Source organism: Gymnogyps californianus, chromosome 16 (genome assembly GCF_018139145.2).
Source record: "Gymnogyps californianus isolate 813 chromosome 16, ASM1813914v2, whole genome shotgun sequence".
NCBI lineage: Eukaryota > Metazoa > Chordata > Aves > Accipitriformes > Cathartidae > Gymnogyps > Gymnogyps californianus.
In genome coordinates, this window is record NC_059486.1 from 3,966,246 (window position 1) to 3,984,683 (window position 18,438).

The 18,438-nt window shown below is 38.4% G+C and overlaps 1 protein-coding gene across 1 annotated transcript in view; it reads left to right on the forward strand.

Annotated features, from left to right (window-relative positions):
* The first annotated feature begins 224 nt into the window (after nucleotides 1-224).
* The window catches only part of CCDC60 (coiled-coil domain containing 60), a 64,342-nt gene continuing 46,128 nt past the window's right edge, over nucleotides 225-18,438 (forward strand). The window contains exon 1 of the mRNA XM_050906765.1: nucleotides 225-704. Within this exon, the coding sequence (XP_050762722.1) occupies nucleotides 252-704 (453 nt within the window). The 5' untranslated portion in view covers nucleotides 225-251. The remainder of the gene's footprint in view (nucleotides 705-18,438) is intronic.

The window sequence follows — 18,438 nt, forward strand, 5'->3', positions numbered from 1 at the left end:
TGTTTCCCAGGAGACTGGTTAGGTTTTAGGTGTCCTGGCCTCTCAGGATTTATTTCTATTGTTTGATGGGCTGCTGAGGGGAATGAGACCTCATGTAGTGTTATTTAGGAGCAGATTCTTCTGCTGGGCTATCTTTTAGAAAATTAAAATACTTGCTTCAGAGTTTGGGCAGCAGGTGTGTGTTTTCATGACTGGGAAACTAGAGTTTTTAATACCTTAGGGAGGAGAAACACCAAGGTTCCCATTCTGGAATGATGCCAGTACCAGATAGAGCTAAAAACCACAGACTCGAGGCACCTGTGGTAGCAAATGCAGGTAGGAGCAGCAGACTCAAGGCACCTGTGGTACAAAATGCACCTAAAAGCAGCAGACTCAAGGCACCTGTGGTACCAGATCCACATAAGAACAGCAGAATCAAGGTGCTGGCAGCCACTAAAGTGTTGAATCCTCGAGATTTTGTGTGCATTCAGGCTTTGCCTGGCTTTGCTCAGAAGGAAGGAAAGGTCTTGGCCAGAAGCAGAACAATTTACAGAAGCAGTGAACCTCCAAGAGAACAAGTGTTCTGGGAAAACTACCACAGGAGGCAAAAGCAATTCACTCAGGGACACTTCACCCCCACTGGGAAGCCTTATCGGGAGCTTGGAGAGATTCTCTACACAGACCCGAAGAAACTTACCCTCTACTCTTTGGGGCAGCTTGCACAGGTAGGCCTGACTTTCCTGGTTCCGCTTTAAATAGAAAAGCAGGGAGGCTTTTCTTCTAAGTAAATTGCAAGCCCCTGTTTCCAGGGAAAGGAATCATTATTTATGTTTAAAGAAATGTTTGAAACAGTATTCCATGCCTTCCTGTGAATAATCACAATCTGATATAATATTTGATGATGGTACAGAGGATTTGTAAATAAAGCGGGACTGCTGTGATGTGTACATTGTGATTTGGGAACTGGCTTTTGAAACTGGTCTTTAAAGTTCTTAATGAGAGCACTTAAAATGGAGCAGACACAATAGCAGGCTAATGAATGAAAAGGAAAACATGAGATAATGAGAATGTACTTAAGGGAAAATACTTGGGAAGGTAACAAGTCTTGAAAATGGAAGGAGAGGAATCATACTGAGGGCATGAGGGTAAAGGATGGGTTAAAAAGCAGGAATGATAAATGGTGGCAGTTGAGGGGTGGGTAAAAAGCTCAAAAGAGCTATACCATAAGAATGGTATAGAGAGTAGTGTTCCTAATACAATTTGCAGAAGTAGGGATGGCGTCAGAGGTAGTGGATTAATTATTTTGTATTTTACTTTGCATCTGTATTTGGGTTTCAGGAAGGTGTAAGGAGATTAGCCAGGAGTGTCTGTGATAGTTTGATTGATTGTGTGGTTATTATCTCCTGGTCTCCTTAGTGCTGCATACCCACTAACTTCGTGGGTCTGGAACTGTCTCAGGTTACTTTTAGGTCAAGCTTGACTCATTAAACCGCAGGGACAAGAACTCTGTCATTGATGCTTCAGATGAGCTTGCAGCTTTCTGCCATTTGTTTCCTTTTCCTCGATGCTGTTGGCTCACACAAGGAGATCTGAAGCTCTCTGAGTTTTCTGTGCTGTTTTGTGCAGAAAGCAATTTTCCTTGTGGAAACAGTGAAGTCTCTCCAGCCTATCTCTAACATCAGTCTCTGTGACTTTGAGCCTACACTTTGCTATGTGCTTTCTAATGGAGTGCCCAAGGGATAGTCTCTGACAGCTGCAGCTGAAGCAGCGTGGTTATTATTCAGGGTAGGCAGAAAAGATTCTGTCCACCCACTACTTAATTTTCTGCTCTGATTGTGTGTGTTGCATTCAGAGCTTAAAGTTTTAGATCAAGTGTTTTACGCTCTAAATAGACAATGGGTGGCATTCACTTTATTTTTACATACTACCTAAAGCAGCATCTTGTTGGCTGTCTTCATTCAGAGGCTTGTTTCTGTAAATTAATCAACATCCAGCAAGTGTTGCTGGTGTTCTTGTTTTAAACCTTAACTTCTAAAACATCTTTCCTTCTGAATATTAGAAGTTGCTTTAAAGACTTTTCAGCTGCATATATACTCTTTAAAATTCTGGTAATCCTGAAAACGTTGGTTAATTTGCGGTTGTTGTTTTGGTATTGAAAAATGATGGCAGGATGTAATCCTTAAGGGTGCTCTGAAACCCAGTTGGAACTTGGCTACTTCACCAAATTAAAAGTATACAATTTATACAGAAAATAAACTATATGTAGGTCACTAAATGTGTGGTTGTGGCTTATGCTTTAGATTCATGAAGCTGTCAGAGGGGATGTAGTCACACTTGCTATTCCTTTTTGTGGAGAGCATGGCTAAAAGCACTACATAATCTTGAAAATCTCAGACTAACCATTTTTTTTTTCCTTTTCCTAAAAGGTAATGGTTACCAAGTTGAAAAACTAAAAAAAAAAAAAAAAAATTTCCTGGCAATGAATCTGACCTGTCCTCTGCTTCTCTCCATCCCCACAAACTGGGGAAGGCCCAGGGATTTCATGCTGCTCACACACCAACACTCGCTATTTAAGCTACCAATGTGCTCTGCAGAAATCTATTTATACATTTTTCAGAGATACTAGAACAGAAATGTATTTCTATAGCCTAATTCTAAAAATACTTTGTATTACCTGTATTTTTGCTTTATACAGGTTATTTACCCCATTCCCACCCACACCTGGCAGTCCCCATAATATTTTGAATAACTGAAAACATCGTAGATACTGGATATGTCTAATTATAGGTATCTGAGAGCATAACATTCCTGGTGGTAAAAATCATGATCTCTGATTAATGCATTTGCACTCATCTCTGCCTTCTGAGTTAGCGTTTTCTTCAGCCACAAGTACAGCTGATGATTTGCAATGATGAATGACAGTAAAATTTGTAAACAACAAGAAGATGATAAAAGCCTTGTTAATTCAGCAGGACTTGAGTATGCTACTATCTGCTGGGAAATGCTACTTTCTAAACTGATATTATTAAAAAAAATAGATTTTAAGAGCTAAAAACACTTGAGTAAGTATGCTGGGATGGTTAAACAAAATGATATGGGCATAGGATATTATATGTAATAATTGCACGTTTAGGACTTTTTTTATATACTTGATGGCAACAAATGTGTTCAGAAAAACTCTATTCATGGATGGTTTTTGTATCTTTATTAAGTAAATTTGGTATCTGAAAACGTAGAGCTGATATTTGAGTGTTTCACTGTTGCATTGGAAACTGCTGTTCTGTAGTCACACAGAGAATGTGGAATCTGTCTTACAGTGAAAACACTAAGTAAAGCTGGGCCAACGCAGTAGAAGAATTGCATTCCACTGCAGCCCACTGGAACAAAATAAACCCCTTCCAAACTACTGGCAATACTGGCGAGGGATTGGGGAAGCTCAGGAAGTGTAGCATTCGTGTTTAAAAAAACAACCAAACAATAAACCCCCGCAAACCCCACAAAAAAACCCCAAAACACAACAAGGAGGCTCCTTTTACCCATCCTGTACAGTATTATCCAAGCATAATTGAGGGGCCAGCTTTCACAATGATGTGGATTTTGTGACCCTTACAGCTTTAGACTGCCAGTTATCCCAACTTTTATGCCCAGTAGCGTCTCAGTGTTTTCAGATGTGCTTTATATGTGGTGGCTTTCTACATGTGCTATCTGCTCCCTGCCACTATCTTTACCAGAAGAATCCTGGGAAGTTGAACGGGCCATGTATATTAACCAGAGCAGCTACACCAAGCATCTCCCCAATGGATTTCAGGTTTTTGCCTTCTCAAAACTTGTTGGGGGAGGAAACTCCCTGTAGGGCTGCCTAGTTCTGCATTGTGTTGATATCAGTCCATAACCATACTGTGAGATAGAGCCCTTCAAGCTTCCATTACAGATAACTGGAAGTTACTTCGTTCAGTTTGAGGTTTTCTCCCCTCTCTCTCAAAGGTTGGGTGTGCATTGCAGACAGCACTGATTCATTGAAAGTCAAAGAATGTAGCTATCCAGACAGTATTTTTGATTTCGTAAGTGTTCAGAGCAATGTGTTAAAGGTCTCTTTCCTATTCCGTAATGTAACGGTGCATGGTGATGTTAGTCACCTTTTATCATGTTTATATAGCTTCTTTCCCTTAATTGCTATGACAAATTGATTTGCAAAACCTCTGAGGTGGCTTGTTGACTTTTCACATGAAAGAAAGGTGGCCTTTCTGACCAAGCCTTAAAAAACAATCCAAGTCCACAAAATCTGGAGTATTATTAGTGTCAAAGCCTGCTCTGTACTTGTCATAAAATTCTGTTCTGTAATTCTGTACTTTGGGTAAATAGGTCACTAGATAAGATTGACAACAGCATCAGCAATGAAAGGTTTTAAGCTGGAAACTGGAGAAGAAAACAGAGCAATTTCTTTCAAGAGAAATTACACTGATGTTATTTGTTATTGCTGCAGTTAAAGATCTGTCAGGGTTTCCAGTTTAAAACATTGCTTTCCAGAAGACTAAAAACATGTATTTCAAGGCAGAACTTTTAATGCAAAGAACGTTTTTCCTGCCAGCTCTCTGATGCGAAGGTCAGTCATAATTCTTTATTGCGCTGGGAAGAGCAGGAAAACATTAGTGGTGGGTTGTCTTCCTAGTATCTCCAAAATGGAGAAACTGGTCAGGCCAGACTACACTGGTGTGGTGACATTTCTAATGCTTTCTGTGAGTAACCAATATATGGTCATTGATCAACCCCGGTCTCACACCTGCATCTAAGAAGTGCTATGCCCGAGTCATTTTTAAAAAACCAAACAACTTAGAAGAAGTTTCAGAAATACCTTGAGACTTCCTATTTGAAGAATGTGAAATTTCAACAAAATGCTAGTAAGAAAGAGGATAGCACAATATTTCTTTCGGTTAACTGCTCAACTGGCTTTGAAAGTGAAAAGGTACGAAATACTAATACTTTCTAGAGTATTTTTTTCCGTATTAGCTATATGAGGTAGAATATAATGGTGAGTTATCACTGGGATGACTGTTATTCAGTAGTGCCAAAGCATTGACAGAGATGTTCAGATTCAAGTATCTCTTGGGGTATTTTGGCAGATCGTTGGCTGGTGAAAATGGACCCTTCCACATCTTTCCACTGCTTGCTACAGGTGGTCTCAAAGTCTTTGTTGGTAAACACTTGAGTATCTCTTTAACAATTAGAAAATGCGTATTGGCAGCATGAAAGTGAGAATTTTGAGATGTGCTTTGTTTGCAAGGGTTAGTTCGTATTTGATTTAAGGTTGGTTTTTTTTTTTTCTCTGCTTGTAGTATTTTGCCAGGCTCATCATGTCATGACGGTCTGTCAGCTCAGGAATTACAATGTTTATATGGACTGGTGTTTTGGACAGAACGAAGGGAACAAGCAAGAAACAGGGAGGGTACAAAAGAGATTGTAGCAGTGAGAGTCATGCTTTCAAGTTCCCCAGTGATCCAAATTTATCTTGTTTGTCCTTGTGCATTTCTGATGAAAAATTGGGAATGAAGATGAGAAACACAAAATTATGCCCAAGTTCTTTTTTCTTTTTTTGAAGCTATGACTGCAGTGCATGCCCCCCTTATGAAAATCAGTGTGAAGACTAAAAGCATCTGCAAAACCAGGTTTGTCTTTACCCTTCCATTGCAGTAGCTACGTAGATTGTGTCATGGCTTGCATAATCTTGGTTATCTGTTGCAGATCATGAACAAAATAAATTTCCTGAGTGCAACACAGTTAGTATGGGAAACTCTAATTTTCAAGAAATTACTTCCTTTTTTTTTGCTTTTTCTTGCTTTCTAAAGTCACAACAGTTTACAGCTGGCCATAAGCCTACATGCTAGGAATGCTCCAGGACAGAAGAGAAAGAAAGAAAGGTTGTGCAAGAAAAGTCAGTAGTTGAAAAACTGCACTTTATCAATTGACTACAGTTTATCACCTTGCTATTGCCAAAACATATTAGTGATGTTAAGTACAGAGCATATAAAACAAAAAGAGCCGGTGCCAGCATAGTGACACTGTGATTACAATTTCAGCATTCATAGTGTCACATTGTAAGAAAGATTCTACTGCTTGTTACGGAAATGAAAGGGTGCATCACTTTATGCCTCTGAGAGACCTGGCTGAATGTACGTTAAGGAATGTCTGAGAGACTTTGTCACCAGTGTGTGATGCTTCCATTTGAAAGCCTACCATACAATGGGTATATAGGTATGCCTGACTTAGGTTTCCATGGAGATTTCTTGTACCTAATTAACATAGGTGGATTTTGCAGATAGTTTTTCTTTGGCTAACCTTCTCTAGTTTCCTTTTCTTGTTTTTAATAGCTAAAAGGGTGTTGTGGGGGTTTGTGTGTGTGTTTGTTTTTCTTTGATGTTAAGTAGATACAAGTTGTGAGGTGTTTGGTTTTTTCTTCTCTCTGGAGTGAACATACAGGGAAGTAGCTGTTCTGCAGGGTGGGGAGGAGGAACTAACTGTGGGTGTTATACCGGTGACTTTTCCTACAAGCTTCATAACCTCTATCAATAACTTATGTGTGCAAGCTCTCAGCATGGTAATCATGAGGCAGGACAGAATTCATGCACGTTATCCATCTGAGGTGACATCTTTGCTTCACTTATCGTGATGAAAGCTGATGTACACTTCCAGCTTTCAGCAGGGTCACTGCTAGCAACAAGCAAGTGAAACTCAGGTTGTGCACATATTATGGATCATGTTGATTTCCAGTAAGTAGAATGAGTTGCTCAAGTATTTTTTTTAACTGTCCTCTTCTATAGCCTTTCACTATGTTAGCAAGCATAACACTACACTAATTTTCCTTTTTAAAAATAGTAACATGCATTTCCTGTTGCAAAAGGCAAACTCGGAGAATGTTTGGAAACGATCAGCCTAATGGCATCTCTCTTGCTTTCTCATATAGGTGACTTTTTTTCTCACCCATCCAAGGAGGCATTGACCCACCAGACATTTGCAATGTAATGATAATGTACCATTATATTGCTGCTTTTATGTACATGTTATTAAATGTTAGTAAGCCTGATTGCATAAGGTTTGAGGGTGTATTAGAAAGTGGTGAATAAGCAGACTGTGGATAATTTGGCTATGGAATAACAGAAAATGGTATAGCTTTAGGTGACTGGACTAGTGGTCTGGCGCAGTTTGGTTGTGTGAGAGTGGCACTAAAAGGAGGAGTGGAATGAAAGATAAACAGAAGCTGTGAAGTGAGGTGATTAGACAATGGTGTTGTCATAGACAGAACCGGAACAGAGCGAATGGTATAAGAAGGAAAGTTCAATTTTAGACATATTTTAGCAAATTTGGATATATGCCTAAATTGCAATAGCAGATAGTTTTCTGCCTCCTTCAACAAATGTTACATCAGATTAGGCTGTTAGACTGTACACTGGCTACTGTTGGTTTTATTAATTAAGCTCATTCCCCTTTGTTAGTCTGAACCATAAATATATTTCTTTTAACTTGGGTTTAATTTTTAAGAGCCCTTACTAAAAAGTTGAAAAATGTCAGTCACACCATTTTTGAGGAACTAAAATTCTTATTTGCGCATGTCCATGGGCAAAACAGGGAAATATTACATCATATTGCAGTAATTCTAACAAGAAAATAACAGTTTTGCCAACCAAGTATTTGAGATTATTTAGCAGGCATAGCGAAGCTGTTGTTGATGCAGAATTTCTGAATTTCATTTTTTATTCTTATCTGTGATCTACTCTGCCACTGTAGTCACGTGTCTGCTAGAAACTCTTGGCTATTTTAGAAGAGCAGCAGTCCTTCAATGCTGAAGTAGTTGGTTTTATGACTGTTAATCATAACATTTAAGCACTCATGTACTGAGAGTTTTGTTGAAATGTTTTTCTTCATGGCCTTGTGAGGCTGACAATCGTTACCTTTCTTGTACCTTTGGAGAAAGTGACTTAGAAAAGTGAATTATCTTATCTAATTGCATATGGAAAGTAGAAACCTGGTATTATAGTGAAGAACTTTCTGATCCTGAGCTCTTGGTTTTTCCTGCAGGTGTTCTTCCTTTGTCTTTTAGAGTGTGAAACAAAAATGGTGATATAAATGAGACTAGAGAGAGGGCATATGCTTGCAGAACTATGTTTTTAAGATCAGACTTTTTTTTATTTGGTTAAGAGTGGTAGTTTTACTTTCTAACATGAATATTAAACGTTAGGTGATACTCCTGACCTGAACCTAACTACGTGAAAATGTTATGTTCTATAAAAATAAAGGTTTTATGATCACTAAATTAGTTTGACATATCTCTGGAACAGCAGCTAACCGGTAAGGTCCACACAACCTCCATGCTATTAAGTTCAAAACAGTCTAATCAATTTCAAAAGTTCAATTTCTGTTCCTAAAGGCTGCTTCCATAATGAATTAAGGGAAGCATATCAAATGTAATAATGCATTGTTATTAAGGCTTTAGTAAACTTGCCAAATGTCAGGCTGCTGGTACAGTCACGGTGCATTACACTTCTGTGATTACAGCTTGAGTTGTCATTATAGCGAATTGCATTGCTCACCTAGGTTTGGGAATTGATCTGCAATATCATGCCTGGGGCAGGAGAGAAGTGCATTACAAAGGTTACACTTTACAGTGAATATTCAAAACGTTAGATTTTTAACAGGTTTAATGTCTGCTTCTCTTAAATAGTGCATACAAGTACTCTGTAGGTTACATAATGAAAGAGATAGACTGTTCTTTGTATTTGAAGAACGTGGTGCTCCCCTGGCTGCAGTGTGGCAGTTAAAAATGACTTTTGATAACTGAAAACATTTTGTCACATGGCTAGTTTTGGGAGAGAATGGGGAAAAAAACATTTTGATATTTGACTAGAAGTGCTATGTAAGAAATAAATGATTGTTACTGTTTATCGGTATGATTGGTTTAGAACTTGCACTGGACAGTAAGGTTAACACTGTTTGTAATTCATGGATGAGTTTCTGGTTCCTATTCCTTTGTGTCACTCTGATAGCACAAAGGAATGTTAATGCTGATCTTACCAGACACTGGTGGATTTCTCTAATGTCATGTTCAGTGGAGTTATGTCAGGAATGAATGTATGTGTACCAGAAATGAAAGAAAATGTTTCAGGTGGAAAGCCGAGCTCTTTTGCGTACATGGAACTTAGGAACCTCTCTGTGAATGTGATCACTAGTAGGAAGTGGTAGGTATTTAATTAGGGGCAGGGGAACATGAACAATGTGGAGATTTTTATATTCACATGAGGGGGAAAAAAATCAGAACTGATGTAGAAATGCAGGACTAGATTTGTAGATAGGTTGGGTTGTGCTTGTTTCTAGGAAGGATAATATATTTATAGATAAGTTTTACCCCAAATGACGCCAAAAGCACTTTGCAGATTGAATGTAGAGGTCGTATCAGCCATCCGTGGTTAACTGTGGTCAACAGAGCAGAGCGATACTACCCGAGAGTTCTCGATAGAAAGTGATGAAGAATAACGTATCCAGTTGAAAAAGGAGAGATGAACTTAAGTGAGCAGAGAGCAGTTTAAGCAAGTTGAAGTTTAGCGAGGAGACCTTGCTAATTCCCCCCAAACACTGCATGGCAGAGGAGGAATCATCCTTCTCATACAGAAAATAACAGTTTCAGGGTAAGTTGATCTGAATGCAAGAACTCTGAAACCTGTTCTTAAATTTGAATATTTCCCTGTGCAGGCAAAGGGAATGAAGACATTCAGCAGTGAGGGGGGGGGAAAAGCGTAATAATTAAAGCTTGAGTTTGGCTTGCAGAGGAAAAAACATTTGTGTAAAATCGGATTGGTGGTGTTTTGCTTTCCTTGAGACTGTAGAATGAGGTGTCTTAAATTGCAGGCAGTGGAAGGCAGCACTTTCCATGGCTAGAGTAGCTTCTCATTATTCATGAAATGCCTATAGAAAAAGTGTTGAATGCACAACAGCAATGGGGGGGGAGGACTGTAAGCAGGGGAGAAAGACATAATGGAATGTCATTACATTCCTTGTAGTATAATGTGACCTTTCCATTAAATTAACGTTATGCTATTTGCACAAAAGGAGAGTTAAGATAGAGAGTATTTTCGGGGGACAATAGTCAAGTTAATTAGGCAGCTATATAACTGTCAGTCTTTACATTAAGAGCTCAAAAGCAGGGTATGGGTAATGGAGGTAGTAGCTATAATGTTACTTTGGATTCTGTTCATTTGGGAAAAGGGGTTACTTTGTGTTACTTGTGAAAACTAGGCTGTGACATTGTTTGGGGTATTGTAGTCTCGAACCTTTTTTCCAGTGTGTTAAGAGGGAGGTTTTAACTTAATTCCTCAATGACTTACTGTGAAAAGGTTTGTGTGTCCTCTCTGCTAATCTAAGCAGGTACAAAAGACAGATTCCACAGTCCTTATTGGTGTGGGTGGAATACTCAGATATTTCATATGCCTGTCTATCAACCTCAGTGGAGTAATCATGGAGTAAGGCACAGTTCTTCAAGTGAAACACTGCTAGATTTTGGTCTGCAAGTATTTTGCTTCATACACACCTACACAATTTCATTTAAGGGTCAAAAGATGCTTCATAAAGCAGTTATGATGTATTTAAATTTGTAATCACTCATTCATACACTGCATCCATTACAAATCTTACCTTTATAAGAATGATTTTGACTTTTTAGTAACTTTCCTTACTCATAAAAGCCAAATTCTAGCTGTATTACATCAGGCTGCAGATAACAATCTGTATGTTTGAAATAAAGAGACTGCAAAGCTGTTAGGGTTATTGGTAATGTTTTTTTCTGCTGCAATTAAAGTTAGGTTGCAGTAAATTACAGAACACACTGAAGCCTCTGGCCAATCCTAGTTGTTGTGAGTGCACTCTACTGTGTCTTTGGCCTTGAGCTAATGCCTGTGGCACTTCTGGGAGGGTGAAATCATGTCATTCCTCATCTGTTAGAGCAGTCCTTGGACTGCAGTACTTCAGTTCAAAATGCGTTTACTTCAATAGTTTTGGCCTCTGTGCTCCATTTCTCTCCTGCAGGTACAACCAATGGTTCCCAGTGATCAGATAGCCTCATTTGTCTTCCATACTGAGGATCCTGATCTGTCCAGGATTCCTAGCTGGCTTCATTTGGTCCCACTGTGTCAACATTTCCCTCTCAGTGCTTCAGGAACCCTGTGTTTTTAAACTCTGCTCTGTTGATTCCTCCCTCTCCCTTCAAAGTCATTCTTTAACTGCTTGTACCCCTTGAATCTATTAGCTCCCAGTTCAGATAGAGGAAGACTTACGTCTTTATTAGATAATAAATGATCCTCATAGCTAATTGTTTGCCCTGCTGTTTGGGGAGCTATTTATTTTAAGAATAAATGAAGTTATCTCATAACTGTGTGTCGTGGTTTAACCCCAGTCAGCAGCTAAGCACCACGCAGCCGCTCCCTCACTCCCCCCTGCTCCCAGTGGGATGGGGAGGAGAATTGGGAAAGAAGGTAAAACTTGAGGGCTAAGAACCGTGTAATAACTAAAGTAAAATATAATACTAACAATAATAATAATGAAATATAATAATAATAGTAATAAAAAGGAATATAACAAAAAAAAACAGTGATGCACAATGCAATTGCTCACCACCTGCTGACCGATGCCAGAGCTGCGAACCGTGCCTCTCAGCCAACTCCCCCCTGTTTATATACTGGGCATGACATTCCATGGTATGGAATATCCCTTTGGCTAGTTCAGGTCAGCTGCCCTGGCTATGCTCCCTCCCAGCTTCTTGCATGCCTGCTTGCTGGCAGAGCATGGGAAACTGGAAAAATCCTTGACTTAAGATAGGTGCTACTTAGCAACAACTAAAACATCAGCGTGTTATCAACATTATTCTCACACTAAATCCAAAACACAGCACTGTACCAGCTACTAAGAAGAGAATTAACTCTGTCCCACTATGGCCTAAAAATAAAGGACCAATATCTTTTTCACTGGCAAGTTAATGGCAGAAAGTCAAACCTGTCGTGTCTGACAGTTTTAGAATAAGATTTATACATATGGTTGAATTCCCCCATGACTAGACTGATACCTTGTGTATTTGTGGTACTGTCTGACCCCAACTGCGAGGTGCTACTGGTCGTCTTGATCTGTCGTCTGCCAGCTGGCTGTGTTGGATATGTCAGAGAGGCTATGACACTATACTGCAGGTAGTGAATATTATCTTGTGGAGCCTACATGCAAAACATTCCCCACTAAAAATCACATATGAGAGCCCAGCAGCAATGTTCCCCTCCTGTCACATAACCTACTGCCAGGCATGTATGTTTGAGTACACGGGAATAGGAAATAGTAAAGGTCTTGAAGTCTGGTCACTAGTAACTCTTAGGACTAGTACTTTCTTGCAGGTGTAATGATATTGGCAGGTTCATTGGCTGGCTGGTGAAGAATGGTGTGACTGCCATTGGCTCACAACGGTCAAGTGTGACAACCTTAAGCCACAACATAGTGGCAGTTTGCTACTGACAAAGATTTTTGCCCAGAAAAGACTGAAATAGATGGATTCTGGTTCATCTGCAGCATAATGACAGCATAACAGTAGGACTAAATTTAAAGAGAGTTTATATTCCCTTTCTAAATGTTTTCTGAAGTCAGTATTTACTGCTCTATTTAGTGTTGATCAGTTATGCTAGAGCTAGAAGTATTTATGACTTTCATGCAGTGCATTTATTACACTGACAAAATAATTGAAAATCTGTAACAACTGTCTTGTAATTAAAACCCAAACATATTCTAGTCCAATTCCATTGTGGTGGTTTTAAAAACTTGGAAACTGATCTCCCTGTAGTTCTGAACCCATTTTCCGAAGTGAGCAGATTGTTCAAATAAAGGATCTGTTCAGTTGTACAAAGGAAGCCTTTTCTCTAAGGAAGCTTCTCAAATACATAGGACCAACACAGTATTAGTTTAGAGCATATGGTTAAAATATTCTGTCCTTTATGCTGCTTTACCTTGTTGATACTTTGTCTTAGGGTTATGTATTTACACATTCAAGAAACTGAGAGCCTTTGTACTATAACAGAAACACATTTAACTTTTCTGTTAACACCTGCAACAGGTGATAGGTTATCTACAGATATCTACCACACACTGCTTCAATTTTTTTTTTTTTATTAGGTTACCCTGAAATGTTAGAAATTAATTCCTGGAGTCAGTGTCAGCTAAACTGACAGTGGATCAAAGCTGTGAGACAAATTGCTCATTACAGTTCAGGGAGCTGAATCCTCTGTGCAGACAGCTGTACCGTCGCTGGAGGGTTCTCAGGCACTTCACCCTCAAGCTTTACCTCGACAAATGCTGCCATTGTTGGTGAAGATCATAGGTGGATTTCTGTAAAATAAGCTCATTTTAAATTCCCATCAGAGGCATTGCTATGTCTTGGAATTGTTATTTGTGTGGTTGGGTTTGTTTCTTGTCACCCTGTTTAGAGCTTGTGTCACTATGCAACAGCCTGAACTGTAAACAATGATGTTAATCCATGAAAAATGAGAAATTAAACCTTGGCAGGATCCTAGTGATCCCTATCCAGGTTCATCAGATGAAAGCTTTATTTTTTTTTTTCTGGTTTTTTCTAAAAGCTCCGCAGCATGGAATCCATTCAACTTTGCTGTCTGACAGTCAGAAATCACTCTTGCTGACAGTGAGCTCACTTCATCTTTTAGTGAAAGCAGATAAAAACAGATTTAAAAAAAAAAAAAAAACACACCACACAAAACAACAAACCTCTTCCAAATAGTCACTTTGCCGTTTCCATTAGCTCATCAGAAATGTTTGAATCCTTCCTTTTTAAGAAAGCTGCTTTCGGTAAAATATTGTGTATGTAATTTTTTTCCCCTTCAGGTATTTCACTTTCAGCTGTTTTCCTAAATTAATGTTAGCTTATATTATCTATGTGAGATCTGAATTGGTGCGTGGCAATAGTTGGTAAGTTAGAGCAAGTTAGCTATGTAAGATAGAGGCTTTGGAGTAAGGCTTTCCAGCACCTATTGGCTGTAACAGCAAATTGTATGAATGTAAGTCTTTGTGCTGTTTTGCTCTGAGGTCAGCTGGAAGACACTGTTGCTTGAAAACAGTGATTTAATGGCAGTATGATATACAGCCTTAAAACTAATGGAATACAAAATAGGAAATCAAAACAAAGACAATGCTTAAGGAGAATGGGCCACAGATGTAATGCAGTCTGTGTGTGCAGCTGGCACAGCTATCACAAAATGCTTCTGAAAATAGCTGTCCTTTGGAAAGTCAAGTTTTGATGGTTTAGCTGTGGCTTATTCCCTGATTTATGTGTCAGATGTTAGCAGTTTGGACTGAACGTCTTTTACAAGAAGTGTAGAGTAGTTCCTAAATATTAATACTTTCTTTTTTTGTCACAGATAACAATGGTAGAGGGTTTTATTTGCAGATAACCTAGTCAAATCTATGCGAGAATGCTAGCTAACTTAATCTGATGATCCAGCCTGTGCTAGGTACAAACGAGGGGGATGTGTGTGTGCATGCTTAAGTTTTAGTATGAATTACAAATAGATAATAAAAAAAGGGCATTTTTAGTTCAGTATATATCTAAAACCCATGCAGAGCTGTTTGCTAGGACCTTGGTATAGATATGAAGGGTGTTTTTGACTTTGTATCAGGATTAAAGGATACTCTGTAATCTCGCATAAAACACAGCCACTAAGATCTTTTTCTTGATATGTTCATCTGTCTCATGTTTATCATGGATGAAGTTGGTGCCAGCCAGTCTGTGGATGCACATTCATTCTACTGTTGCAGTAGGGACCACATTCATCCCTGTCAAAATATGGATTCAGTTAGGATCTTTATTCCAGCAGAGATTTGATCCTTTAACAAAAATATGCTTGAGTGAAATTAAGTGGTGGTTCAGAATTTGGTTATCTTTTTTCGTAAACTTTGTGTTTTCAGTTTACCTGGGGAGAATGTGCATTTACGTAGCAACCATTGTATACTCTTTGTTTATTCTATTTAAAGTGTTATTGGAAAAATATTTTAAGAAATATTTAAGCGTTTTAATAATCTTAGTCTTCAACTTGCATCCAAAAATGCATGTTTGTTTTAGGGAAGCAACAGGAGTGGCTGCCTGGAAAAATAACAAGGGAACTGTCAGTCCCATTTTGTGACGTGCATGTGGTGAAAAGATGACTTTTTTAGGGCTGGCAGATGCGCTCTGTTCATTTTACAGGTCATTAAATTTCTCATTATACAAACTCAATCATCTGAGTTTTTAAAATATGATTTAGAATATCCAAAAAATTAGACAGTGTGCAAGATAAAGGGAGAAGTTTAAATTTTGAAAGACAAAACATAATTTGAAAAAAGACAGATAAATTCCATAATGATCCTACTATATTATTCTCATTGTTTAGCTACTCCATATGGAAGGTTACATTCTGACCTTAGGTACGTCACTGCATGCAGAGTAACACCAAACAAAAATTTTGTATTTGCCAGTCTGCTTAGAGATTCTGATTAATCCGTGTGCATTCTTAGAGGAGAGAATCTGTAGCATTAATTCATGCATTAGGATATTATCTATCTTGATGTGGCTAGAAAACTGCATCCTTTCAAAAATGCTTTCAAGTGCTGTGATGATGGAAGAGAATTACTGTTACTAAACTTCTCTAACATTTCTTTGCAGAAATTTGTTTTTCCTAATCATCGAGTCTTAGCTGTCTTTGGAAAAAAAAACTTCCTCCCTTCCTCCCCCCTCCCTGAACTGGATGTAATGTTTGTTTGCTAAAAGCTCGAGATCTATAGATAACAGCTACCACTCTGGAAAATAGTTAGTTTTGATAACTGTTTGGCCTGAGTAATAATTCACTTAGATTTCTTACTTGGAAAGCAATCTGTTAGCACAGCTCTCCACCACACAAGTTTTCTTAGGAAAGCCATAGCTGGGAGGAAGTGATGTTTAATCAGCTGAGCTTTCTGTTAATGTTGGCTTTCCATTATTTTCTTCCACAGAAACATGAGTCACTGTGGTCCCAGAATAACAACATTTAGATTGCCACTAGTGAGCTGGGAAGATACAAGTGAGACAATTGCTCTAACATTCAACATTTTCTTCTGCAATCACAATATTGCTGTCCAGCCTTTCCAATACCTTCAGGCTGCTGTTACATGAGATTTAGATATTACTCAGCAAAAAACAGAACTATGAAACAGAACACATTAGCTTAAGCATTTATTCTAGGCCTAAGACACTGCTATTTCACTAGAATGTATCATGGTCCCACAGCTAACTCTAGACTATCCATATGTATTGTCAAGAAATTAGATTCTTGACATATCCCTAAGACTTCTCAGACCTTTAAATAAAGTAAGTACAGTCTTTCACACTGATTAAGACTATGCTAGACTTTATAGCTTCTTACCAAACTAGGTATATGGACCAAATAAATTCTATACGGCAACAGTGCTTTGGTAAATGTGTGTTGATGTGCCTGAATGCTTCTTAGCTTAGTTCTGAGTAAATCAAATGATCTATAATTGGAGAAGTCCAAGATGGATCTCTTCTGCACAGTCCTGAATAGGACACCCTCAGTCTTCAGCATAGGAAGAAAGTTCATTACTAAGAGACCTTTTAAAGTTTTACTGTGAAAGTGGTTCAGTAATGTTCATTCTTTTTACTATGCCAAGGCCAAAGTAAAGCCTACGATAGAGGTGAAGACTATTGGCTTATTTTTGTGTCCTGTGAGTATAAAAATACAAGCAAAAATCACCATGGCTGTTCCAGTTATTCACAGCTTTTCTCTAGAGAAGAATCATGGTAAAACACATTATAGCATATTCCTCGCAAGCAAATAGGATCATGCAATCTGAAATGACAATGAATTATAGTGTTTTAGAACTCTGGTTGTCGCAGTTCTAGCTCTTCAGTTGCCCACACAAAAGAACCTAAACTTATTCTACTGTCATCTGAGAGTAACCAGTTTTAATCATGGAAATGATGAATACATTTTGTACCACTTTTACTTTAGTACCTCGTATCAAAATAAATGTTTACTTGACTGTAAAGTTTGAAGTTTTGCAGATGCTGTCTGTGAGCAACCAGTGTCATAGAGCTCTGGAAGCTAAAACATTTAATCACATAAAGGTGTGGTTTTCCATGGCATTGCTGTTCCCAGCCTCCATTGGTCGTGCCCATCCTCTTTAAGAACTGTTTCTGAAAATCACCTTGTCCAGCATGAACCACTTCTGGGTCTGGCTGCCCAGAGATCAGAGCTTAGTCCACTATGAGGCTTCTAACAAATCATTGTTCGCATCAGATGGCTTTCAGACTTTGGTTGGCTTTGTCTATGCGGGAAAAAATAAGTATACCTCGTCAGATTGAGACATTCTAGAAATAAGTGCTGGGTAGACACAAAGCTATCTCATGTAATTAGGAACTTAACATCCAGTAATTTGACTCTAAGTATCAGGAAAATTCTCTAAGCCCTTTCTCCTTCCTTTCTTTTTTTTTTTTTAAACTCAAATACAGGTGGATGCAATGAATTCTAATAAACCTTACTAACATAAGCTATCAGGTGTTCTGAGAGATCAGTAAAGCAAAATCACCTACATAAAGCTGATAATTTTGAACTCAACTTTCTTGCATAAAAGAGGTTTTCTAAAAGAAGTTATGAAAGTATCTGTCTCAGAGCTTGAGATACAAGTTCTTGGGACTGATCCACTGTGCGTTCTGTTTACAAAGCAAAGCTGGGCTTGCTTATGCATCCCCAATTCCTTCCAGAGGTGAATTTAACCATAATTAGTTGTTCATTCTACCAATAGTTTTCCTGTCCCTATGCCAACTAAAAAGACTTTTTTTTTTTTTTTTTCCTTAAGATCAAGGGAGTTCTGAGATCTAGTTTGTTTGAAATAATGTCCTTTAGAAAGCACAGCCAGCTCTTTCTTTCCTGTGAGCCTGGCATACTTGGCCAGCTGTTGTTTGAGAAAATTGTGCCAGGAAGCCTGTTATATTGTATTTTTTAATGTGTTTTTCTTTGTTGTTGGGGTTTTAAATTATTTTAGATCTTATGAAAAATGCTCGCTTAACAGTCTTTGCAGAATGAGATTTTCTATTTATTGAGAAAACCAGTAGGAGTGGTGCATGTTTGCTCCCAGGACCTCTCAGAGAATGCATTTCTGTGGGAATGGGTGCAGTGATGAGAATGGTTTTGGCCCCAAATGCATTTGTTCGCTAAGTGGGCTACAGCAACTTACAAGAAAAAAGACTCCAAAGCCAATTTCATTTACCTCAGGCTATATAGCATATCTCACTGCACTGTCTGCATTATGTTGTCACTTGAAATTTTTTTCCATTGTAGGTCTGACAGTGAAATAGGAAGTAGCTCATCTTTCTGAGATTTTTTTTTTTTCAGGGCCAATGATGGT